Source organism: Podarcis gaigeae, assembly GCF_964106915.1.
Source record: "Podarcis gaigeae genome assembly, chromosome: 4".
NCBI lineage: Eukaryota > Metazoa > Chordata > Lepidosauria > Squamata > Lacertidae > Podarcis > Podarcis gaigeae.
Window position 1 is genome coordinate 88,034,925 of NC_139677.1, and position 27,736 is coordinate 88,062,660.

Genomic DNA, 27,736 nt, shown 5'->3' on the forward strand with positions numbered 1-27,736 from the left:
AGAAGTGTTGTGGGCTGTTTTCTATTTTATTTATGCTGTCCATTCTCTGAATGAACTGGCAGGCCACTTAAGACTCTAGATTAACTTTCGTATCTCAGATCTATATAATTGAAGTAAACACTGAAGCACCATTCACGGCATCATCCCAAAAATATCAACCTCATGGTTGATCTAAATCCAAACTTTGAGGAAGGTGTTCAACAGAATGGAGCGTTGTAGTACATTTTCTCATCACATTTAATGTCTGAAGTTTAAAAGGAAGAAGATTTGCAATTATGGGTGGCAAATGGTAAATATAAGATGATTCTGAGATGAAATAATCTGAATTTAAAGCAGCCTCTCACTTGTTAGTATGCATTAACTCAGAGAGCCTCTGTTCTGAACACCTAGACATTGTAACTAGAATGCTTGTGTACCTTTTCCCCTTTTTCATTTTCTTTTGCGTTAAATCATGGGCAAATTGTATACAATTGCTGCGTGCTATAATCACAAGCAGAGGTGGAAATGGAAAAGGACGAAATGTAAAACTTAGGAATCAACAGCACAAAATAAATTCCTGTTTGAAAATACAAATATGTCTTTTTTTAAAAAAGAGAGCGAGAGAGATAGAGATAAAGGAAAAGGAAAAGGAATGCTTTTTGAATGTCACAATGCTGAAGAAAACTCAGTCTTGGGTTGTGTTTTGGGATGCACCCACACCCAGAACTTTTACCAACCAGGGATCACAGAATTGAAGTCTTCTCTTAGCTGATAGAGACCATGGATTTAGATAATCCAGCAAATTCCTCAACAGGAGGCCCTGCACTGCTTGAAAAGCCAATTCTGAAACGAGGGGGAAGTTAAAAACTAGTTGCTCATACTGTACAAAGAGTGGGCTCTTTAAAAATAAAAAATAAGTAAAAGCCTCAATATGCATGTCCAACTTTCCTTATGTGCATCAAAAGCAGTTGTTAAAATCATGGTCATAAGACAGTTTTATTTTGATGTCTTTTAAGTATTTAGTGATCCAAATCTCTCCCTATTGCTGAGAACAACCATATTCCCATATATTTTCAACCAGAACAGTCTAATAAAAGGGGAGAACAAACTGAATTCAGAACAGCGACGGCCTGGAAGACAGAAAGCAGGACGCCGAGATGACAGTTCCTCCCTAGGGAGGCTCACTTCACAATTTGGTTTACATCAAGAGCTCTCAAAGTCAGTTTAAACTAACCAAGCACTTGGGCAGCAAGGCTGCTATTCCGATTACACGTTTTAGCCAACTGGGCTGCTCCTAGGTCATAGAAACAAAATACATTTGACGATAAATATAGGCTCATGTAGAAATTGTGCCAGTTTCCATTTCGGTTGTAAATAGACAGCCATCGGCCAGCTCCACTGGGCTGTAGATCAAACCCAGGCTATTTATAGGCATGTGGCAAAAAATAACCAAACACTTTCAATTCCTTGAACATATTCTCAGCCAGTTCCAAGACGCTCAAATGATTAGCATTTAAGAGCGCAATTCCTCCAGGAAAGATCTCCTACAAGAGGCAAAATAAAAAGCAACAGGGTGAGAGTGGGGGGCTGGAGTGGCCCTGCCACTGTAATTCATAAAATGGAAGGAGGGGGCTGCCATGATTTTATGAAAAAAGGCAATGTCCCCAACACCTTCGTGGTGCAGAAGGGACACGTTGCTTAAAAAAAACAAAACACCCTGAACGAATATATCCAAGCTTATCTGAAATCTACCAGGGTTCAGTCTGAAAATGGAGCACATAAAGAAAAATTATACAGCTAGCCAGGGCTATTAAATAGCTAACCATGGGTCCAGCTTTGGAAAACACTTTTGTTTGTGCTATTAAACATCCTACACTTGGCAAGCAACACTTTTTATTGGGGCAGGGGGATAATCTATGACAATCAAAGGAAGAGATGTTGCACGGCAAAGCCCATACAAATAAAGGCTTAGCTGTGCAACCTTCATAAAGGTAAAGGTAAAGGGACCCCTTACTGTAAGGTCCAGTAGCGGACGACTCTGGGGTTGCAGCGCTCATCTCGCTTTACTGGTTGAGGGAGCCAGCATACAGCTTCCGAGTCATGTGGCCAGCATGACTAAGCCGCTTCTGGCGAACCAGAGCAGCACATGGATACACTGTTTACCTTCCCGCCAGAGTGGTACCTATTTATCTACTTGCACTTCGTGCTTTCGAACTTCTAGGTTGGCAGGAGCAGGGACCGAGCAATGGGAGCTCACCCCGTTGCAGGGATTTGAACCACCGACCTTCTGATCCGCAAGTCCTAGGCTCTGTGGTTTAAACCACAGCACCACCCTATTAAAAACTAATTTCCTGCGTGCCAAGTTTTTACGTACCTTCAACTCCACTTTGGAGGTTCGAGAAAGACATCTAATGATCTTTAAATATTTAGCTCATTTTTAAAGTCTGCCCAGACGGAGAAGGTGGAGGGGGGGGAGGCAAAATGACTTCCTTTATCTGCTGGAGCTAGGATTTAACCAGCTTCCTGTTCCTTACTTTCATGGGTATCAAGGAAGCATTTAACTATGAGGCTCAACACCCACAAATGGGGCAAGTAACAAAGACCTCACAGGCAGACGAGGAACAAAAATGTCTTTATTTCAAAGAGGAAAGAGAGGGATTTAGGAGGAAAGGGGGATTTGGAGCAAGGAATGAGGGGAACAGCATTTTATAACACATACCATTTCGCTACATTGTTTTTCTTAAAGATCACACTTTAGTAAGTTAACATTTTAGGACAGAATACAGTCTCTTCAGTTTTTCTACTCTACATCTGCAACTTGGATGAAGTTTTAAGAATGTTCTATAATCAGTAAGAATCAAGATACTAGGAATACCCCACCCCTTTCTATCTCAAAAGCAAGGACTGTGTCGTTCTTGGTCGTATTGATTGGTTATCTTTACAGAGAGTGGGACAAAGGGAATGCAAACTTTTATTTTATTTATTCAATTCCTATACCGCCCTTTGTCAGAAGATCACCATATTTAAGGCTATTAATATTCTCTGCAATGCAAAATTCAGCAATATCTTGCATTTAATGCAGGCTGCGTTTGCTCCTTTCAAAAATATGGAGCAAACGTAGGCAGGACCCTGGCATTTTTGCTTCTTTTACATAAGGCTCCCACTGTTTGTATAAATCAAGTAAGAACTGGTCCCCTTGTATTCTCCACAAAGGAAGAATAATAGAAGTTATGACTAAGCTGTTTAACTTTGAAGTGTCAGCATAGTACACCAACTTCAATTGGCAAATCTGCAATTTATATTTTGCATTACAAGTATACTATAACTTTCCATTAACTTTGTTTTCATCCTCACATATGAACTGTGCATGGCACCAAGAGCAATTAAAATGGAGGGGAACTCTTTTGTATAGTATTTCTGGGCCTGAAGTTTGCAAGTGCCTTTGTGCATTCATTATGTTTAAACAATACCTTAAACAACATTTTTGCTTTTGAGGGCAAGCCTGACCCAATGCAACTGTTCAATCCTTTGCACTGTGGTAGGAAGCAGCTTGGATGGGTGGAAGTCTCCCTCTGTCTAGCCCCAAACCTTTGTCCATAGAGTACTGCTAGCATCTCTACTCCAGGTGCAAGATGGTGGAGGAAGCAATGATTTCCATCACCTGCCAAAAAGCTCCTGAACAGGGCATTTGGAAGGCAGGGAGGATGCTGATCTGGCCCTGGATCCAGCCAGCCGCACTGGCATAATTTGACAACATTGAACCCAATCCATACCTGATTGCCAGGCCAACACTAGCTTTGGTGCAGCTGAGTAGGGTTTTGCTTCACTTACTTTTCACACCAGCTGATGTGAGCGGCAAGACCAGGATGCAGCGGAGGCTACACCATTCTGCCACACACACACACACACACACGCACACACACACACTCACACTGCTGCCCAGCTGGGATTAGGATTAATACCATGTGACACAGAACTACTTCTTACTTTTGGGAACTTGAAAGCACCCATTTTGTAACTGTCAACTCCCTCTTGCATCCTTTGAACCACCAGCAGTACAGTGGTACCTTGGTTGTCGAACGGAATCCATTCTGGAAGTCCATTCGACTTCTGAAAACCAGGGCATGGCTTCAGATTGGCTGCTGGAGCTTCCTGCACTCGATCGGAAGCCGCAGAAGCAGCGTCGGACGATCAGCTTCCAAAAACACTTGCAAACTGAAACACTCACTTCCGGGTTTGCGGTGTTCAGGAGCCAAAACGGATGAGTACGAAGGCATTCAACAACCAAGGTGCGACTGTACTTTAGAGGTACAGTTCTCTGAATGTGAAGTGCTCCCTGTTGAAAGATGAGGGGTGTTTTCCTGTTCTGAGTACGTGGCTCTAGTCACATGCTGCCAAACACGCATGCTTGCCACTTCCCTATGGTTAGATTCTACTCCAATGCATAGCTGTCAACTTTCAGATTTGAAAATAAGGGATCAGCAGCCTCACCTGTCCCAGGGACAGTCTACGGGATATCTAACAATCCAGGATAGCAGCGGGAAGCAGCAGGAAATGGCGCTGGAATAAGGGAATTTCCCGCAAAAAAAGGGAAGGTTGACAGCTATGCTCCAATAATGTCTTGAGATAGCAACAGACTGATCATGCAGGTACAACTCATGCCCATGTATCCTAGTCACTAACGTTGTGCACGTACCATAAGCATTATTCCTTCCTTCAAGCATTATAGGAGCAGGATGGGATCCAAGACAAAAGGAACTGGCAGTTGTGCTTTTCTGGCAATAAGAGGCCTGGCCTTGCTCCACTCACCTTCTGGGTCCTCAAATTGTCATGAGAATTGAGCAATTGTTACCTCTCATTCACCCTACCTAGTTTTACTTCCAAGAGGCTCACGTCTGCTGCTACTTCACTTGAAGAGGCTTCCTATAAAAACCACATATACTGTAAAATGGAGAGGAAGTACCCAAGACAGGTTGCATCTTTCTCCAGCCAATATGTCAAGAGTTTATAAAGAAGGTCACTAAATTTTGAGCGGTTTATGTAAGACTACCCACCTAAACAGCTGAAAGGGTGAACAGCTGAATGAAAAAGAAGCTGGAATGTGTAAACAAGATGCTTCATTTAATTACCAGTGCTTGTATTCCAGTGAGAACAATACAGGGAAATGAGGACCACTTCGTGATCCCACAAATTGGCAAGGAAGGGAAATTCCTTGGTGGCTGAGTCTCAGTGTGTTTATTTCTTTTGTTCCAAAATGCCTGAACAATTGGGCACATGCTTCTTGCTTTAGTTAGTTAGTTAGTTAGTTAGTTAGTTAGTTAGTTCTACATCTTATGTAGTAATAGAAGCTTCCTGTGGGGGAGGGTTAATTTCTGAGTTTTGCTCAGAAATTACATTTATTTCTCCTCCATGGTGCTTTGTTTTCAGTGTTCACAATGGAAAGCAGACTGCAATGAGAGTCCATCTATTCTTGTGAACAAAGCATTTTGAAGTCTCCTAAATCATTGAGTTGTGTGTTTTTTAAAAAAAATCTACTTTTAACCTAGAGTTGCTAAAAACACATTTCTTAAAAGGGAGAGGGACTGTGAAACAGGGCATTTTGGTACCTCAGATGGAAAACCCACATTCCCCTCAACTTAAACATGGTGCTCAGTTTACGAAGCAATTCATCTGCATGCTCTGAACTGGAAAGAACAACAGATGAACCAACACACATTTCAGCAGGTTTTGTACTGGACATCTATTCTACGTTTACATCTGCAGAACTCCATACCATAGCTCACATCATCCAAGCGTCTCCCAATCACCAGCAGCAGATTATTATTATTTTTGTATGGGTGGGTGGGTGGGATTACCATGGGGAGATCCTGATCTGTGAAAACTGATTCTGTTTGATTTGTGGGAAGGAAAGTTGAGATTCAAACCACTAATTTTGGATTTTCATATGCGCTGTGAGCAGGGGAAGGGAAAAAGGTCAGGCGAGAGAAGGGTGCGAGCAGAACAAATTCCCTTGGCACAGACATTTGAAAACTGAAACGCAGCCATCACTACCACGTAGAACTTAGAACGTTTCAAGGAAGCCTCCTTTCTCTGTTCAATAGCAGGCTGTCTCCCATTTGCCATCGCCCTCAATCAAAGAAGCCCACATGCTTGTGCTTCTCTTTCCCCTTCCCCCTTCAGCCGAGCTCTTTAACTGAAAAGGCCTGGAACAGATTAAAAGTTCAACCACAGAATAATTTATTTTTTTTAAAAAAAATCTTCTGGCGTGTACTCAAGTCTGTCTGCACTATGCATACACACTGGGCCCAAAAAGGGAAACTATGCAGTGAAAAAATAAAACAGCTGTATGCCTCTCTTTTTTGGATGCTGAAGCTTTTAAGTTTAACTGATGCAGCGCTTCACATCTTAGGAAAGGGTGGAATGCTTAAGACAAGTAGTTGCACTGCTTGGAGTGAGGAGACACCACTATTCACAGCAGATGGAGTGTGTTTTTTCCAGCTTGTGACCTTTGCTCTAGGCTCCTTATTCCAGATAGCCTTTAACAACTCTTGCAAGTAAGAGGTGGGGGGCAGGCGGGGAGAGACAGAGATCAATGCATGGGGGAAAGGAGCAAAAAACGACCCCCCCAACCCTTTCCTTCTCAGATCATCAACACATGGCCCAGACATGACACTTTGCAGATCACTCATTCCTGGGAGAAGCAGAGGTTGCCTCGACCCTACCAAACATGGTTTGGTTCTCACAGTAACACAGTTCTAAGAGCTGCAGCTCTAAAATCATTTTGGTATGATCACCAAAAAATATTTCTGAGCTGCCAGTACTCAGTGTAGTGATGGGCAAGTAGCCATTCAGTGTGCCCAAATAGCAACATGCTTGGTCATGATTTCTTCCAGGTAACCAGGCAAGGAAAGTTTTGCAACCTAACAGATGGTTCCTCTTCTACTGCCTTTCAGGTCACTGCTGAGCCACACAGCGTGGACCAATTTAAAATTACAAGGCTATTTAAATCAAATCACAGGGAAAGGGGCCAATTCATATCAAGTTCCCCATCTTTTGATTCATCTATTTCTTGAACAACTATGAATTATAATTGGTTACTAATACAGTTAAAACCTATCTGCTTGCCACTAAACAGAACCTTTTACTACATAGGCGCACTGTTAACAGTTGTTCTGTTACAAAGCCCACTAAAGATATAAATCCATTAAGAGGAGTAATTCTGAAATTACGAGTTTCCGTTTGGCTTTATACACACATCCAGGCACTAAACAAGATCATTTACAGTTAAGTGCTCCAAACTTCCCAGAAGTAATGGCTGGTAATATTTTCATGGTATGGAAAGTGTCCATGCTAGTCTACATTTTTAGTTCACACAATAAATTATTCCACTTTGGAGCTAGCTAATTTAGTGCTTGACCTTAGGACAATTTTTTTTTTTTTTGCCTCAGGTTCATCTTTTGAATAAAAAAAATCAGGCTTTTAACTCAGTGTATCTAGTAAGGCATACTTTCTGCAGGGAAGTGATCTGGGGTGTTGCAGAGTGTAATACAGGCACAGGCAAACTCGGCCCTCCAGATGTTTTGGGACTACAACTCCCGTCATCCCTGACCACTGGTCCTGTTAGCTGGGGATGATGGGAGTTGTAGTCCCAAAACATCTGGAGGACTGAGTTTGCCTATGCCTGGTATAATACCCTGAAGCACAAATGTTGTCATTCGTGAATATAATAAAAGGGGAACAAAGTACAGTACAAAAAAAGCTTTACTGCATCTGTGAGCAAGCACCCTGCTTTTGAAATTAAATAGCTCTGAAAGCTTTTGCAACATACAAAGCTGCCTAAAACTTGACAAGTTATTTCTAATTGCTAGCTGACATTCACTCTTCAAGACATACAGCCAGTTTAACTATAACTGCAATTATTCAACCGGCCTACAAAGACCTTCCAAGTGACACAAGCCAATGGCAGTGGTGGAACAAAAAATGGTTTTCTGACCACTATCTTCATTCCACTTCCATAAACACCCTAACAAACCATCACCAAACAATCACAGGTACAGCAATCAGATTACAGCTCCTCCTATACAGCCATCCTGTGAAATCATAGCATTTCTGGAGAGTGTGATGCTTGGATATGTGAATTCTCAAGGGTATCAGCTTATTTAAAAAGAAAAATGAAAGTCATGTGGCATGAGCCTTCAATGGTTTAAGATTTCCAGCAGGGGTGGTGGACAGAAAAATGCATACCATGATGTTTTTGATACTCTTTCCCCATACTATACAATGCCGTTTCAGGAGTGGAGGGGGCATTAGCACCCTTTTCCCTTCCTTGTTCTCCCCATTTCTTCTATCTGGCAATAAAGCGGTTAGGCTGAGGCTGCCAGGCAATCCTGCACTTGACCTTCAGTAGCGCTGAACTATCTAGAACAGAGCAGGAAGGCTTTGGGTGCGTGGGAAAGGAGAAAGACATCTCTTCTTCCTTCCCTGCTGCTGAATGGTCCTCTTCCCCTAAGTTCTTAGACATCACTGCAATGTTGCTGCTTTATCCTAGCTGGAACATTGTACTATTTCATTGTGGTTCATCACTTTTTCTTAAGTTGCATAGCACCTCAAATTTACTAGCTGTTTTGGCAGTCTGGTGTCAGAATACCTCTCATACTGAACTGGCCCAAGATCTAAAGATGAAGAACAGGAAACAAATAAACAAACAAACAGGGCAGGGCACTAGTATGGTGTCTCACTGACTAACTCTTGAGCTCCCTGATCTTTTGCAATCCTCAGCCTTCTTCCTCTCCACAAACAAAATAGGGCTGTTAAACTTTTTGCCTTAGTTAATTGTATCATGAAGAGTCAGAAGGCTTATTTAGCACTGAAAGGTGCAATTCTAACCCTACTTACTCGGGAGCAAGCCCCATTGAATTCAATGGGACTTACCACTGCGCAGGCATGGTTAGGATTTTGCTGTAGAACATTAACACACAAATACGAGTAGTGAGATCTAATACAGGAAAAACAAGAGCTGTCGAGTCTTCCAGCAGTGTGCACTTGTGAAGTTAATGCACCTCCCTGAAGAGGCCCACAGCTGTTGATAGGTCAAAAGCCCTGTGAAGCTTCAAAGCCTTTTGTACACCTTCAGTCTGACCTACTCAGTGATCTGCACATTATTTTCGTTTCACTGCACTAAGGCCAAGGCAAAACTTCAGAAGCCACAAGTATCTGCTTTCTTGCCAGTATCACGCCTGTTGTGTGGTTCTTTATAAGGACATCTGTACAGGTATAACATTCTAAAATAAAGAACCAACCAACAGAGTTACTGCATTTTTAAAGAGTATCTTAACTTCACATATCCTGCTTTCCTTTACAGAAATACCCAGCAGCTTCCCTAAGATTGCAATATCCCTTCTAAGTACCAATGAGGCAGAGACATGTTCAGCTTTAGCAGTGTGGCATCACCACAAGCCTTCAGAGCATTCACTGGCCCTAGCTGTCTATCACACATTAGTGGTCCTGTGCATGCATATTTAACATTATTTTCTCTTATCCAATATTATTATATCCTTACTAACCAAAAGAAATTAATAAACAGGTACCCAAATAAGCTGCGGTAAAGCCTATATAATATTTCGTGGAGAAGTTTCCATTAAGGCCAAAACAATTGTTTTAAAACACAACATGCCCATTTTTAGCATTCTTTTTTTTGGGGGGGGGTGGAAATATTGTTTATATGAATTCCAACCAATTTCAAAACTGCAATCCTAAATACTTACTAGTGAGTAAATCCCACTGGACACAGTAGGGCTTTCTCCTGAGTAAACACGTGCAAGATTTTTCTGTGTGTAAAACTGAAAAGTTTACTTTCAAGTCATTAGAAACCGCTCCTTCAGGAAGCTGGTTCCAAGTTTTGATTTCCCAATAAGCTACAGGAAGATAGAAAATGAAACCAAAAGGATCACAGACAAATTCTAAAGGAATTGACGTGGGGGGGGGGGGATAGTGGCGCTTTGCCCTGGATCTTAGGCAGGTCAATCGAAAAATCATGTTTTTGTAAGAAAAAGATCAACAACTTTTGGGGTGTCCTGGCTTTTACTTTTTCAAATATGGCAGCTCTATAAATGGCCTATATAAAATTGATCGCCAAAAAGCATGGTTGCAAACATGGTTTGCAGTCCTGTTACCCACCCACTCCCTTCCACTCCCCAGCCCCTGGCAAATAATCCCTTATTCACCAAGTATTTCAGCATCCTTCACAGCTGTTCAGCCACCATGCATTGTAAAAGGGCATAACTGGATCTCTCAACCATGCCAACAGATAAGAAGAGACAACACTCATGTCTTGCTAGATTTGGAACAAACATTACAGTGCACCCAGTTCTTTGCTATAAACAAGTTCCCAAAGCTTTATGCATTATGTATCTGCTAAGGGGTTCTCCTTGATCATTACAGCAAACTATAGTGCAATGTTTATAACAATGCAAGTTATTAAACAAGTCTTGCTGGCATAGCAAAGAAAAAACAATGATGATTTTATATTAATGCAGACAATTATATGGCAAGTACTTCTACTGCCAAGTAAACCCATGAGTGCAACAAAAACTGGCAACCCTTAAGACAAAGATCCTATAAAATCCTGAACCTTGGCATTAAAGCGGTTTGCACCTGTAATCTAACCTTGGATGCAAACCCCTGGCTGAGGCCTGTGACATCACAGAATGTTCACAACAGTCCTACTTGCTGAGAAGGGAGAGTCACGTGCCTGCAATGTTGTTGCTGTGTAAGGAGTGGAAAACCAGCCATGGAAAAGCAAATGCATGCATTGATTAGCATAAGGGACTGAATCAGAGGTGCTTGGAAGAACAAGTCCTGAGAAATTGAGGGGGATTTACTTCAAGGAAAAGTAAAGGCTGAAAAGCTGAGTGGAAAGAGGACTCATGAGGCAGATCAGCTGTCCTTTATCCTTTTAGTGTATAAAGCTAGTGTAGATAGAAGCTTGGAGACCAAGCCATGAACTAGAATAATTCTGGGTCAAATTGTTTCCCTGAACTAAGCAGCCTAAGCCCTCTCTATGGGCATCATTAGGCTAACCTTACAGAATCGTTATAACAATTGTCAGCGTACGTAAAGCATGTCAAACATTGTAAAGATGCAACATATTATTCAAGGAGCCTACAATACAAGAATCTGAGGAAGGGGTGGGGAAGGAGGCTGCAGAAAACTCAAATGTGGTGGGCTGGCGGTGTCAATGAGAGGAGGACACTGGGGGGAAATCTATCCCACTGCCTAGGGACGGGCGTGTTATGTGTTAACAGAAGTGGGCAGAGGCACAAGACAGTTAAAGAGACATGAGGTATGGAGATAGGTGGGGGTGAATTTTAGAAATTAATCTGAAATACTTAGCCAAGTCTTTGGCTACAGGTAGCCAGTAAAAAGGGGAAAAAAATTATGTTATATTTACCTAAGTACAAAGGTGTCTTAAGGGAGGGGAAACAAAAAAAAAGAGAGTCTTAAGTGAGAGGAACTTTTACCAAAGCGTGGGTCAAGCCTTGGATCTAGCCAAGATGTGGTCTTGTTCTTATGGTTTATGTAGTAAATTTCTCCATCCTGGGTCATGGCTTGTTCCCATCCATCAGGGAGCGGGCCTGTAACACAGAAGGAAGCAATTCATAGTAGGCTCTGCTTTGCCCCTACTGAAAAAGTTAGCCAATTTTTCTTAAGAACCCCCAAAAATGATTTACACAGCACACAGCACACATGAAACTAATAGTTTCAGTCTCTAGTAGCTCTGGAGGTGTGGGGGACAGAGAAAGATGCTGTGTTATACTAACACATTCGTTTCGCGCATCTGGAGTGAAAAATCTCAAACTACCCCAGAGTTCACCCTATTTTTTATTTGCTCAAAATTTGCCCTATTCCCAAGATTTAACGCAGGTGGTGGTAAATACACATGCAGGAGACCAGTCTCTGGGCCCAAAGTCCTTATAGTCTGTATGTATAAAGCAAATATTTCTGTCTTTGTTTCTCCTTTATCACCTTTTAGGAGCAGCTGAACATTCAATATTCCAGAAGCGTTTAGCATCTACTTTTGGCTTCCTTTGTGTCCTTGTTTAGTTTTTCTAAATGATTCTCCATATGTTGCACTTCATTTTTAAAGAATGTGAGGTGGCTGGCAATTTGTGGAGTCATTAGGAGGGTTGCAAAAAGTGTTACGACATTGTAGCAGGCAGGCTATTAGCAGCTCCTGTATTTTCTCCTGGACTCAGTGCGGGCCAGTATGGGCCATACTAAGATGGACTTGGGCTGAGTAGACCACAGTCATAGACTCACTAGATAAGATGCCCTGCCAGATACTTTCTCTGTTACTATCTATAGAATGGAAACAGTGATCACCCACTTCTTTCAGGACTGACAGCATAGATGAACTAGAAACCGTGATGCATTTTGTACACTAAAATAACTATGTAGACTGTTAATCATAGAAGCATTTGTTTATTGGCGGGAAACAGCAATGTTCTATTTTTCTTCAGTGTCCCATCTTAATGAGCAGTGAGCTAATGTTCAGCATCAAAACATCACAGAAGCACAACATGCTCCACTTATCTCCAATGCAAATTCCAAATACGCCCATTAATTATGTAAATGTATGCATATGAAGTAGAAAGTGAAGAGGGTTAACTAATAGGCTTTCAGTGTTGCTCATCCACTGAGCAGAGAGAATGAAGTCTTAAGTTAGGAAGGACCACCCAAGATAGCACATATGGAGAGATTTGAAGAGTACGTTAAAGAGGAAAGTTTATTAGTAATACATTACGCTGCCTTTCCACAACACTCAAAAGGAAGGGGGTAAAAATGGTATTTCACAATAACTCAGATACAGCCATGCCCATCATCTTTGCACCTCCAGTTCTTATCCTCCCTCAGCAGCCTGAAGGTTCCCTTCTCTCTTTCCTCTTATTATCCATTGCTGCCTTTTATGCCCTGAAATCCCTCCCAGATTTTCTAGTGTCATCTACTTCCCTTCAAAATCTACATTGTCCGTGAAGCTGTTCTTGACCCTCCATTCACCCAATTTCAACAAAATCTAAGTACCCGTTCTTCCCCATGTTCTACTGTCAAGAAACATCTGGATGAGAGGATCCAGTAGGCATGTCAAATTGGAAGGCTGTAGGAAATGGGGTTCTGCAAGGAACTCCACTGGGACCAGTGCTTTCTAACTTGCTTTAAAAAGGATTCGGAATTAGGAGTTTGCTGTGAAGTAATCAAGTTTGATGATGATGCTATGGCTTTGTACTACTACTTCCATCATTGGAAGCGGTATGCCTCTGAAAGCCAACTGCTAGGAATTGTAAGTGAGAAAAGTGCTGTTGCTGTCATGTCCTGCTTGTGGGCCTCCCATAGGCCTCTGAACACCAGGCTATCACACTCATATACCACTTGTTGGCTTTCCATGGGCATCTGGTTAGACACTGGGAGAAAAGAATTCGGAAGTGAATTAGCTCTTGGTCTAATTCAGCTGGCTCTTCTTATATCCCCCTGTTCTCTTTCAGCTGTCAACTCTTGGATTGAAAGCCACCAGGGCCAGCACCTATTTTAGCTCATGCTGCAAAGCACTATGTACATGGACAGGAGGTATTCTAGCAATCAGGATTTCTCATTATTTTTATTTTTAAAAGATAATGGCCAGCCCAAGATTACTTAATAAGTTGCATTGCTAAGGATGAATTCGAACACATCCAGTATTTTATCCTGGACACTCCACTAAGATGTCCACAGTGCATACATTGTAAAAACTCCCACCTTCTTCAAAAAATGCATAGGTGTGTAATAAAAGAAGGCACAGGAAAACAGAAACGTAGCAGAAACATAGTTTGCTCCTGTTCCACTTTCAAAGCAGCATAAATCTATTGCATAAATAGTGTAGGGCTGTAGGCAAAGCAGAAAGTATGCCACGAAATTTGAAAACAAGTTATATTTATGCCAGCTTTTACTAGACCAGACCCAATGGTGGGTGTCTACCAACAGGAGTTTGCAAGTGCAGGAGGTATCACTGGCTGCTGTAATATTGCCCATTTTTGCCACAAATTCTGCTCGTTGCAAGTGGAGACGCAGAATCACACTGCACAAAATGAGTGGACTACATTTTGTCACTGTGGTTGTAGCTACATCTGGGGTAGTTTAACACTGTTACGACTCCTATCCCCTCCCATTCACCCCAATACCCATGTGTCATGCTCTTTCCATGTTCTTTGATACTTGTAAGTATCTCACTCCAGGCAAACCACTTAGTAGCTATCATTATTAACCCAAGGAATTAGCAATATGCATTACTTGTACACACACACACTCAGACTCAAGACTACAATGAAGCCTTTTAGCCTTTGATCTTTTGTTGTGGCTGCAAATGTGCCTCCCCTCCCACCACACAATCAAACACAGTACCAAATGTGAACCTCTCCTCTTTTCTAACAGATCCATGGAGTCATTGCAGTAGTCCTCCCCCCCAAAAAAATTTCCAGTTTCTCTCTCATCCATGCCCAACTTCCCACTTCAATCATCATATGAAAAGTTGCAACCACCATTATTACTTTTGGTAAACTACAAAAATTAAAGCTGCAGAAAGTGACAATTCCTACATAACCTGAGCTCTTAAAAGTCACCATCCAATGTTATGTGATCCATTTGTAATCTTTATTAAAGCCATGCAATTTCACATCCGAGAAGCCAGGTGTTCAAGTTCTAAAAATGCAGTTGTGTAACTCAATAATATACAAAATAATAGGTAGCACAGAATTCAGAGCTACAGTACCCGAGAGCTTGTTTAGATTAGGGATGGCGAACCTAAGGCCCTCCAAATATTGCTGGACTACAACTCTCAGTGTTTCTGTCTATTGGCTTGCTCAGTGGGTCTGATGGGAACTGGAGTCCAACAACATCTAGAGGCCAATTGGTTTCCCATGCCTAGTTTAGATAAAGCAAGAAGTGGGTATACAATAAGAAAAGCAATAGCTTTGCTCTGTCTTTCCAACAAAGAATCAGCATGGCACAGGGAACTCATCTTAACACTGCACCTATGTGCAATCACCACAACTGTTCCCCATCTGGCATTCAGACAGCTGAAGGACTAGCATAGGTTAAGGGCATGGCACATGCATGGCACATGTCTCAAGAGTTTAGAGCAGGTTCCCCACTTCAGTGAACCTCCATGAATTGGAAAGTGACAGAAACTGCAACAGGAGGGAGCCAGACCTGGCATTTTAATTAGTGCCATGTTTTAAAGTAATGCCTGTAGAGGAGGACCATTGGCTTTTTTTGAATGAGAGATCGAATGTCATAGGCAAGAATGGGTTGTGCAGTTACTGAGCCACTTCCCAAAAAAGGGATTGAACAAAGCAGTGTTGACTTTTTCAAAAGGTTTTGCATGAGCCAAATGTTAGGAAAAACACCATGAAATCACACCAGATAGGAGAGAAATACATCATGATTGTAACAAAAATGAAGGCAGAAAAAGGCAGAAAGGATTTAAGAGGACGAGAGAGAAAAACAAGAGAAGGGGTTATGTTGACTAACATGTAGTAACTAGAGCAGCATATGAACTTTGATACTGTTTAAAAGCAGACTTGAATATTTCAAAAGAAACAGTTGCATCTCACGTCTCTATCTTGGAAGTACAGTGGGTCCCTTGTTAATTATACAAATCTGTATTATTTTTAATTGGGTGTTCTACCTCCTCGGTGGAAGAACCAGTATATAGCCATTATATGGGACATAAACTATTTAGGAATTGAAGTATAAGTAGTAATAACAGACTGCAATTCAGCAATGCATAACTTTTCACTGTGAAATACTAAACTGCTTGACGCAACTTCATTGAAGATTTTGTTGATTTCTCCTTACCAGTTGCTGAATTCATGATGCTCTGTTGCACCGGAGGACTTGTGGGAGCTGTAACATTCATCTGAGAAAGGAGGGCCTTCCTTGGATCCTGCCATGTTGTTGTCTGATCAATGTGACTGAGACAAAACAGAACGAGGAATTTAGACAACATGCTATTGCAATACTCAAGGTTACAAGTGACTGGAAAAGCAAGCACCAAAACATGAGGCCACACAAAAGGAGTATCAGATGATTTGTTCTTCACAAAGAATAGCCCCAATCATTGGAGGCATGGGCTAGCATCTAAAAAAACTGCATAGTTCAACATACCCAACAGGCGTTTGGCTTAAGTGCTTCACCAACAGCAGGTTCCCATGGCATATAATGAACTGTTTTTGAAACAGGAGCATCTTGTAATACAAATTTGTGGTATGGCATGGGAGGGTCTGCTGTTTAAAGGCCAGAAACAATCTCACCGGAAAGTCTGCAAGAGGGGCATGTCTAAAGTGGCTCTTCGGACCTCCACCATATCATGCTGGTCTGCTTTCAAACAATACAGGTTCCAGCTGCTTTGGCGTAAGGACAAAAATTGTCAGGGGAGTCGGCTAAAACTAGAGGGCTACACAGGAGACAGGATCAATTCTGAATGCAGTCAGCTGAGGGTTGACCATCTTTGACATGTTTCCATGCTTCCAATGGTAACTGGGGGTATAATTAGCATTCTTATATAAAAAGATTTTTCCAAATATAAATTTAACCTTGATGGAGGGGGGGCAAGTAACTGTTTATAGATATGTGTCCAAAAAGAACAGTATTATTTCAGATGGCACAAAAAACTAACTGTTTTCACTGTGGCGGGGGGTAACATTTCACCTAAATATTAGTAATGTTTTGTTGTTATGCAACTGCCCAATTACAATGAATCTGCTACCAACAAGGCAAGCTAACTCATGCATAAAAGTAGCTTTCTCCCAACCCGCCTTTAAAGTGTGTTTTTACTACCTGCTTCATTTCCACTTCCTCAAATCTGCCTACTCAGAATTCCCGGAACACAAACAGCAGAGAAATGCACTTGGGATTAGATATCAGACTGCTCTAATGAGCCAGTTGTCATTCTTTGGAACATGTGTGTGCCTGTTGCATCACAGGCAATCCGCCTGAGAAGGCCAGGAAAAGATGACACCAGTGTACACAGACACAAACTAAGTTTCATTTCCTTGCCTCCATTCTCTACACACACACACACACACACACACACACACTTTTTTTTTTCTTTTGCCCAATCAGCTTAAGCTTTCTTTCACCAAATGCTTTTGAGCCAATAGTAATGCTGCTGCAACCCACAGCCCTCTGTTCCATTTAGTTCATTTGTGATTTTTAGCCATTTTGGGCACACATTTTAAGCAAGCCCCACAGGACTGGAAACAAGACAGCATGGTTCTTCTTGAACTTTTCTTGTGCTTTAGATAACCATTTTAGTTTGTAGTGGTTTGCAGACAAGCACATTTATTTATATCATTGGTTTTCAGCCAGTATGCCATGGCACTTTGGGGTGCCTGAATGGTGGTCAGGGGTGCCGCGGTAAACACTGGCCTCTGTCCCTCTTTCTTTCCTTCCCTCCCTTCTCTGATGCCCTCTTTAGTCTCTGCCTCCCAAAGGCTTGCATGGCTGTTTGTTGCAGCAGCCCTGGCTACAAGCTCCCCAGGCCTCTGGGGCTGGCCAGGGGGTGCTTCCCAGGCCCCTGTGAGGCAATGTGAGGAGACACCTCTCTTTGGTGTGGGGGGGCAGCTCAGAGACCAGGGGCGGCAGCTGCGGCTGCCCAGAGGACTCCCAAGGAGAGGGGAGAGGAGGCTGAGGCAACACTCCACAAAAGAGGGTGTTCGAAAAAGGGTGAGGGGCTGCCAGCTCTGGAGGCAAGGGGTGACATAACTGGGCTTCTGAGCCCCACAGGGATGCTGCAGAAAGAATGTAGATTGTCAAGGGAGCCGTGAACTCAAAAAGGTTGAAAAGCTCCGATTTATATTATTACTGCCACAGAAAGGCCACTCAAAAGTTGTTCATGTATTGAACACACTGATAAACAAAAAGTGCAAGCACAATTAGGTAGGGTAGTGGGCATGTTTGTGCACATCTGGCAACAGATAGATTTGTCAGACAAGTCACTGCTATTCAGAGCCAAAAACTATCCTGGCCAAAACTTTCAGATTTACTTATTTATTTAGCTATTTCAACATGGTCATGCAGACTTCTGAGTGCACAATGATCTTTCTTAGTTCAGCTTTAGATAATTTCATGTTTAAGTCTTCATGAAAAGGGAGTGCCGAAAGTTTTAGATTATTTTTCCAATCCTCTTTTAATAAACATCCATTAAAATAACAACTAATCCCTGCCCGCCCTTCTCTCTCACACACACAGTGGAAAAAGAAGCTCAGATCACAATAAAACTTTTGAAAAAATAATACTAAAAAGTTAGAGCAACTGATGAAGCTAATGTACATTTGTGGCAAAACGTATCAGCAATTTCTCCCTGATCCCTTTAGAGCCAAATTAAATATTTTGGACTGCCTGCTTTGTGCTGTTTACAAAGAGTTTGGCTCCCACTCCTTTAGTAAAGACTGTTCTTCAGAGGCAAATCTCTGGCTCCCTACTCGGCTTATGTCTCATGTTACAGTTTCCATAACCAACTTCTTTTAGAGAGGAAAGAACAGAGCATTGAGAGGTTAAGAAGTTTCATGACTTTTGAAACAACACGTTTATTCAGAAATAAGTGCTAGGTAGTGGGCCTTAAAACACACTCGGAAGAGATGACAAGAAATGCATAGGGAGAAAAGCAGGCATATACTGTACTCAAGCTATCGTTTACCACTATTTCTAACAACTGAAGAGTCTTGTGGAACCTTGAAGACTAACCAATTGTTTTTGGCATAAGGTTCCATGGACTCAAACCCACTTCATCAGATACAGGCTTGAGTCCATGAAAGCTTATGCTATAATAAATAAAAAGGTAAAGGGACCCCTGACCATTAGGTCCAGTCGTGGGGGTTGCTGCGCTCATCTCGCTTTATTGGCTGAGGGAGCCAGCGTAAAGCTTCTGGGTCATGTGGCCAGCATGACTAAGCCGCTTCTGGCGAACCGGAGCAGTGCACGGAAACACCATTTACCTTCCCGCCGGAGTGGTACCTATTTATCTACTTGCACTTTGATGTGCTTTCGAACTGCTAGATTGGCAGGAGCAGGGACCGAGCAACGGGAGCTCACCCCGTCGCGGGGATTCGAACCGCCAACCTTCTGATTGGCAAGTCCTAGTACTCTGTGGTTTAACCCACAGCTCCACCCGCGTCCCTTCGCTATAATAAACAGGTTAGTCTTTAAGGGGTGACATTAGAGTTTTTATTGTTTTTGCTACAAGAGACTCCCAGATAAGTTGTAGGGGTACCTCTGCAGCTAACTGCACAGGCTGCTCCCCTTTACAATGCTTTGTTGGGAAAATCAGGGTTCAGGAAACAGCATGGAGGTCAACTACGAAACAGTACAAGTAGCTATGCTCAAAATATTGACCAGATTAACTGGGTTCTCTAGTTCCTGAATAGTAACCATCTCTTATCAAAACGAGGGACGCGGGTGGTGCTGTGGTCTAAACCACTGAGCCTCTTGGGCTTGCCGATCGGTCAGCGGTTCGAATCCCCGTGACGGGGTGAGCTCCGGTTGCTCGGTCACAGCTCCTGCCAACCTAGCAGTTCGAAAGTGCTAGTAGATAAATAGGTACCGCTCTGGCAGGAAGGTAAACAGCGTTTCCGTGCGCTGCTCTGGTTTCACCAGAAGCAGCTTAGTCATGCTGGCCACATGACCAGGAAAAACTGTCTGCGGACAAACGTCGGCTCCCTTGACCAGTAAAGTGAGATGAGCACCACAACCCCAGAGTCGTTCGCGACCAGACTTAAGTGTCAGGGGTCCTTTACCTTTACCTTATCTAAAGGTCCATTCTCAACTGACCTTTATTTCAACCATATTACTATTTTTATTATTATTATTATTATTGGTAACATCGTTTTTATTCATTTTCATCTTTAAACTATCAACACGGATACACACACACAAAACCACACACATTAGAGTGTTTGACATGCAACAAGTACCATATATACTCAAGTATAAGCTGACCCGAATACAAGCCAAGGAACCTAATTTTAGCACAAAAAACTGAGAAAACCTATCGACTCGAGTATAAGCTAGTTCACCACACCACAAACCTGGTGGTGGCAGCAGCGGAGGAGGAACAACAAGCAGCCCAAAAGGGCTGCATTCGGGCTGCTCATTCCGCCGCCGCCCACCTCGTCCCTCCACCGCTGCCTCTGCCTCTCGCAAGAGCAGGCATAGGAAGAGGCACAGCGCAGCACAGCGCCTCTACCAACCGCGGCTCCTGTGCCTGCTCCTTTTGGGCCACTCGTCCCTCTGCCGCCGCCCGCCTCACTCGAGTATAAGCTGAGGGGGGCTTTTTCAGCATAAAAAATGTGCTGAAAAAGTCAGCTTGTGTACATGAGTATATACGGTACATAGAATTAAAAACAAAAATGAAGCAAGAACACTCAGATAAACATTTCTGAATACATCAACAAAGTTGTGTCAGAAGTGTAGATAACCAAAATTATTAGTCACTACATACAGTGGTACCTTGGGTTGCAAACACCTCGGGTTACAAACACCTCGGGTTACAGACTCCGCTAACCCAGAAGTAGTACCTCGGGTTAAGAACTTTGCCCCAGGATTAGAACTGAAACCACGTGGTGGCAGCGCGGTAGCAGCACAGCGACAGGCCCCATTAGCTAAAGAGGTACCTCAGGTTAAGAACAGTTTCAGGTTAAGAACAGACCTCCAGAACGAATTAAGTTCGTAACCAGATGTACCACTGTACAGTATTTGAAATGATGTTTTGTAATATGTATTGCTTAGCTTGGTGACCATAAGTAAAAGTTATTTTGTATCAGTAACAATGAGAATTTATAGGAAGAAGAAGAAGAAGAGTTTGGACTTGATATCCCGCTTTATCACTACCCTAAGGAGTCTTAAAGCGGCTAACAATCTCCTTTTCCCTTCCTCCCCCACAACAAACACTCTGTGAGGTGAGTGGGGCTGAGAGACTTCAGAGAAGTGTGACTGGCCCAAGGTCACCCAGCAGCTGCATGTGGAGGAGGGGAGACTCGAACCCGGTTCCCCAGATTACGTGACTACCGCTCTTAACCACTACACCACACTGGGGAGGGTACTGTTTTACCATATCCCTTGTTATTTGTATAATCAATAGTCACAGCAGCCTACATAAAAATGGCCGTGTTTCTTTTGGCCTCTTGCTACGTTAATTTTTGTTTTGTTTTTTGCTGCTACAGCCAGCAAACAAAGAGATACGGGGGGGGGGGGCGAGGAGGAGAAAAGCTTGGGGCGCATGCTGATGATAAGCACCCACTCCCCACCTCTGCACACTGTGTTCACCTCTGGTCTGTCATTAACAAAAAATTTAAATAAAGAGACTAACTCACTGAGATGATTTTTCATCTCCTATTCCAGCTCCTCCTAGTCCTCTCTCTCTCTCTCTCTCTCTCTCTCTCTCTCTCTCTCTCACACACACACACACACACACACACACACACACACACTGTTTAGGCAAGGCCGTAACAAAATTATGCAAGTGTAAAAGCAAGCTGCAGCCTGACTCTCACTCACTTTCTTAAAAAAAATGTGCAAAGGACTGGAAAACGCTGCAACTTGAATTGGTTGGGGGCACTGATTATCTCTTTGCTAAACTTTTGTGACCTTCTGAATGTTAACAATTGGTGGAGGAAGGAGAGAAAGGATTAGCAGAGGAGTGTAGCTCCAAGCAAGTCGACTACAGTATTTTTTCCCCTGGTTGTCCTGCCACGCCTCTCCCTCCCCCCCCCCCACCGCTGCCAGAGGTGGGACTTAGCAACACACACCCTGATGGCTCTTTGAATGCTTATTGGCCAGAATCTAAAAACTGGTTCCAGAGATACAGAGCTGATTTTATCAATGAACCTGTGAGGTAGTGGAGGCAGGGGAATTAGCAAGAGTGTTGCTTCTGGCTGGCAGACTAGCCAGTCTTGTTTGATGTAAAGATTCACTTACCCTGAGAGTGAAAAAAATAAACAAGGGTGGGCGAGAGGCAGGAGGGACTGAGCTCTTCTGTCCTTGGGGTTCTGGGATTTCAGGGGTAGCTGTGCCCACTTGCCCAAGCTGAGCAGCCATCCTTGGCCAGAAGAATGCCATCTCCGCACTTTCTTCCGACCACAATACTGGAGAAAACCAGAGGATGCTGACTCCCCTTCCTTGGAGGTTTTTAAGCAGAGGTTGGGTGGCCATCTGTCATGGATGCTCTAGCTGAGATTCCTGCATTGCCGGGGGCTGGACTAGATGACCCTTGGGGCCCCTTCCAACTCTACATTTCTATGATTCCATGATTGTAGGAAGCCTTTCTCTGAGTCTCCCTCTGCCCACCTATATGTGTGACAGAGTATCATTTCTTTTCATATCCCGATTGATTTCTTCATAAATGCTTACCCCTTTGTATTCCTCCTCTTGCTTGGAGCAGAAAATTCTGGGGAAGATTAGGGCACACAACCACTTCTACAATCAAAGTTGCATTGCTGTGTCAGGGGAGATATGCCACCTGTTGCATTCCACAGCCCGGCAGTTCTTTTTCCTGTATATGAATCCTTTGTATTGTGGGTTTTTGTTTTTAACCCAATGACCCCATTTCCCTTCATGGAAACAAGCAAGCCGTATAGGCTGAATCCATGAAGCAGAACGATGCAAAAGATGGCTTTGACAACAGAATAGTTTTTTAGCTCAACTCCGGCTCTCCTTAATTTTCTCACCAGCAGTCAATTCAAAATAATGCAATGGCAAGGCTGGTATTTAAAATGCTCAGCAGGCTGACTGCTCAGATTTATGGCCCACTTACCAAGCCTATGTTTGTTGTGAAATTGTTATTTATAAAGTCACATGCTAGGGCTTGTTCCCAAGCTTGCTAAACCTACACGCTTAATTGACTCTCCGGACAATGCTTTATTGTCAGCTAATCTTTCCACAGTTCCTCACACAAAAATGTATGATCTCTTGTTTGGGTTACGCTGTTTGCATGTTCACTCTTGTCTATTTTCAGAATTGTCAACACAAAGTTGCAACTCATTACAGTGAAAATATATGAATGAAAGACTACAATTATTAATGCCACAGCCAATAGGCAGGAAGTCAGTTTTTATCACACTACCAAATGTAGCAAAATAGACATTGAGGAATTCTCAACCGAAAGTTCATTGACGTATTGATAAGCACACCCCTCTATCTGGAGTTGTGAATATCTGGAAGCAAAGATTAAACAATTACACTTTAAATATTTACTATGCCTAGAACAGGAAAGGCATCGCCTTTAAAATAGCTTGGAAATCATTAGCCTATTTATAACCAGGGTAGTAAACCTAGGTTCACAAGGGCAAAATGAAGAAACTTATCTATGGCACAATTCCAACTAAAGTTAAGCATTAATGGGCTCTTTTCCCTCTCCAAGAACTAATGATTAACAAGTTGCATATTTATTACTTCATTGTTATTGGGGTTTTTTTTAAAAAAAATAAAAGTTCATTTCCCCCCAAACTACATTAGAACAAACATGCCATTTTTGTAAAAATAATAATTGGAAATAACAAGAATTTAAACTGTTGTTGTTGTCACTGGGTGGGGGCATCTCAATAACTCAGAAAGACTGTACATTCACAGCTCCTGGGATGGCCTTGGGACCTTAAATGTAATTCTGCCTTTCTTTACCAAGAGTTCAGTGAATGTCGATACCTGCAGCACACACAGCTAGGGATAGATAAACTGTATTTGCAGGATCACGGGCAGCGCTGATACACTTGGCAGAGAACAGGAACAAGGCAGTCTACTATAGCGAAGTCATAGCAGTTTGCAGCCAACTGGGGGTCAAGCCAGGAAAAAGAGAGATGAGAAGGGGAGAAATGAGAGCAAAGGAGAATAGTGACTGGGCTGCAGGAATGAACACAAATGTAAGAGAAATAACTGGACTGGTAGAAGGTGTGCTGAGTAAAGCAACCAACAGGTAGATGCAGCACAACAAGGAGAAATCAGAAGTGAGCTTAAAAGGAGAATCCTGCATCAGAGGCCAGAACAATAGGTAGCAATAGCAAGGAGATGATGACTCCTTGAATCAAACTTGAGCACTTGTCTTACTGGTCCACAAGTTTCATAAGAATAGAAAGAAATGCCACAACCACTTCAATTAGTGTATTGCAATAAGTACTTGGGCACAACGTCACCCAGTTTTCCCTGAGTCAGCTTGAGGAACAATGAACAGACATTCTCTTTGCCACCTTCAGGATTGCCCAGTTAATAAGACTTCCTAGCAAGCAATTGATCCTCCCATTTCCCTAGTCAATCTGGACTCAGGGAAGGGACTGAGATTTCTGGGACATGGTGATACGTGATGGATTTCCAAGGCACAACCTGCATCAGGGAATCCTAGTGTCTCCATATACTCCTTCTTCAGGGTATCACTGCCCCGAAAGAGGAAGGAATTGATGCCGCACAGGACCTCCCAACTCCAGCAGGCATAGAATGCTGGATGCATGCAATATGATGAATTAGTTCTGGAAATGGGACAGGGGAAACTGCTTTAAATGATTTTTTAAAAAACAAACTTACACCACAGTTACCATTAAGGCACTTCAATTAAACAAAATTCATTGCAAGTCAGGTTACATGCATACCCATTAACCCCACACATAGATGAAGCCATGAATTGTCAGACAATTTTGCTTTTTCATACAAGAGAAAGAAGGGTAGAGCAAAATGTTTCTTGACTAATGGCAGATCCACGCCAAGGGCCAAATAAGGGAAGCACATCCCTGTTGGGTCTGCTGGACTCCTCAGTAGAGTTTAATACAATTGACCATGGTAACCCTCTGAATCACTCGGGCTAGGATAAGCTTCAGGCACAACATTATTCAGTTCTAGTACTTCCTTGCAGGTCTTTTCCAGGGCATGCTGCTGGAGGGGTCCCGTTTGATGCCACTGACACCCCACAAGGACCAGTTCTGTTCCTCATGCTTCTTAACATTCCCAGTGGAGAAGACTTGTACAGGGATCTGGGCTGTGTTATCAAAGTGCGAATAACACCTGGGCAAGGCTTTTTTCCGCCAGAACTCACCGGAACTGAGTTCTGGCACCTCTTTGGTGTGTTCCGGCACCCCGTCGCTGGGGGCTGCGTGCCATAAGAGGCGGGCAGCATGGTGCTCTGTGTTGAACAATGGAGGCTGCAGTCATCAAGGCACTTTGTGTTGTGCGGAGGATGCTGCAGGAGGCATGGCGATCATTGCGGCATTGCTGAGGTGGCACAAGCAGGCAAAGAAGAGAAGCTTTTTTAGGGGCGATCTCAACAACTTTGGCACCTCTTTTTCTAAGGAAAAAAAAAGCCCTGCTCCTCAGAGAGTTGTCAGTAGAGCATGAGACTCTTAATCTCAGGGCCATGTGTTGAAGCCCCACATTGGGCAAATGATTCCTGCACTGCAAGGGTTTGGACTGAATGACCCTTACGGTCCCTTCCAACTGTATACAAGTCTACGACATGCACCTCTTTTTCTCCATCAGATATCAGGGAACCTGCCAAAGGCCATCTGGAGGTGGTAACAGTCTCAAGGTGGAGTGAAGTTTAATCCAGAAAAGGTGCTCCATTTGAAGACAAATGCAAGACTTTGGAATAAGGATTCAGCCTGTTTTGGATGGGGCAGCACTCCCCTTGGAAAACAAAGGAGTCGGGCTTGCAATTTGTGGACACTCCTGAATCTAACTTTGCATCTTTATGCTATGTTCATGGAAACTGAGATATGAAAGCTAGGATATAAATGGCACCTTAAACCTAGGTTATGGGCACTGCAACAGAGTATGTAGGCGCACTTTTTTATAACAAGAATACAAAGCTGAAAACGAATGAACTGCAGCTAAAATCTTATGTTCATTTTTCACATGGTATAGTCCTTATCTGAAGACTGCAAAAAAATATAACCATATTTCACCTGCCTGCCCCCCTAATATTCTTTGGGGGGGGGGTGTCCCTTCTCCAGTCTTCAGAGAGTGGCTGGAAGTGGGAAGGCAGTCACAGTTTTAATCTGAAATCTTATGTGCAGTACTGCATTCAGAGCTCAGAAGTTGCTCACATTAATGAAATTCCTGTCACAAAACACACCTAGAACAATGGGAGTTTCGAACACTGTTCATGGACGCCTTTGCACAGCTTAGATTGTGCCTGTTCCTGAGAAAAATCAGTAACGTGCCTTATTTAAATTCAGATTGCAGTGAATTTTACTTGAAGAGTCTTCAGAAACTTCCAGTTAGTCAAGAACATTAGTGGATGCTCACTGATGGGATAATAATATATCTGTCCTGCAGCAGATGTGCCGGATGCCATTTTGTTTGCCAGGACCATACAATTAAAATCTTATTACCTATAAAGATCTAGATGGCTTAGAACCAAGAAAACTATCATCCTGTCCACTTCCTATGATCTACAGAAGAGGCCCATCTCCATATACAGCGGTACCTCGGGTTACAGACGCTTCAGGTTACAGATGCTTCAGGTTACAGACTCCGCTAACCCAGTAATAGTACCTCGGGTTAAGAGCTTTGCTTCAGAATGAGAACAGAAATCGTGCGGCGGCAGCGGGAGGCCCTATTAGCTAAAGTGGTACCTCAGGTTAAGAACAGGTTCAGGTTAAGAACGGACCTCCAAAACGAATCTGGGGCATACTTTGAGTCTCAGAGACTGTTCCCAGAGTCTGGAATATCTGACCCTGGAAGATCCATTTGGTTTCCCTCGAATTGGTTTTTACCAACAGGTTAAAAAGTTGGCAAGCATTGGTCGTACTAGACCGTTTTACGTGGTAGGTTTAAATTTGAGAATTGTTTTTATGCTCATTTTTTTAAAAAAATAAATAGGACAGTTATTGTTATAAACCACCATGAGCTATGCAAATGCATTGTAAGGGTGAGGTATAAATTTTCAAAATAAAGCATTATGGGGATCAAACCTGCAACCTTGGTGTTGTCATCAGCCCCAGGCTCTAACCAACCGCTATCCAGTTCAATAGTGTATTTACTGTGGGCTTCCTACTGAAGCCAGCAGTGAGCAAGCTCCAGCCTGACAATATCCTTCGCTTAAGGACAGAACCACTCATGCAGTTTAACAAAGGCCTAAAGCTATATTGGCTGTGAGTCTAGGACAGTGTTTCCCAACCGGTGTTCCGCGGCACACTAGTGTGCCGCGAGACCTTGCCTGGTGTGCCGCGAGTCGGGCGGCGAGAGGCGGGGCGGCGGCGGCGAGGATCCGCGTCGAGCCGGGGGCGGCTCCGCGGTGGTGGTGCCGAGGTTTCTCTCTCCATTCTCCCCTCACACACACACACAGGAAATAACACAGGATCAGCTGACAGGACCCGGCCAATGGGGCGGCGGCGGGGCAGCGCGCGCAAAAGGGAGGAGCGCGAGACAGCGGACGAGGAGGAGGCCGGCATGTCCGGGCAGCAGCAGCAACAACAGCAGCAGCAACTCCCGGCGACGGCTCCTCAAGCCCCGGGCAACCCTACTCCCTCACCGGCCTCGGCCGCCCTCCTGCTCCACCCGCCGCCGCCTCCCCCGCCGCCGCCGGCCACCTCGGCCCCGCCGCCGCCCCCTCCTCCGCCCGCTATCGCTGCCACCACCACAACAGCCGCCGCCGCCTCAGCTGGGCCCATGCCTGCTGGGAGCGGCGGCGGCAGCAGCAGCGCCCCGGCGCCCTTCCTTCACGGCGGCGACCCGGCCCTCCTGGTTCGGGAGG

At 43.5% G+C, this 27,736-nt stretch overlaps 1 protein-coding gene across 8 annotated transcripts in view; it reads right to left on the reverse strand.

The window, feature by feature from the left end:
- The window catches only part of YAP1 (Yes1 associated transcriptional regulator), an 82,111-nt gene that overhangs the window by 25,569 nt on the left and 28,806 nt on the right, over nucleotides 1-27,736 (reverse strand). For 4 of the 8 annotated variants that reach the window (XM_083736881.1, XM_083736879.1, XM_083736882.1 and 1 more), the window contains exons 3-4: nucleotides 15,865-15,980; nucleotides 11,499-11,612 (exon numbers count right to left, since the gene is read on the reverse strand). In XM_083736881.1, the coding sequence (XP_083593007.1) occupies nucleotides 11,499-11,612; nucleotides 15,865-15,980 (230 nt within the window). The remainder of the gene's footprint in view (nucleotides 1-11,498; nucleotides 11,613-15,864; nucleotides 15,981-27,736) is intronic. The other 4 variants (XM_083736885.1, XM_083736883.1, XM_083736886.1 and 1 more) reach the window with 1 other exon arrangement.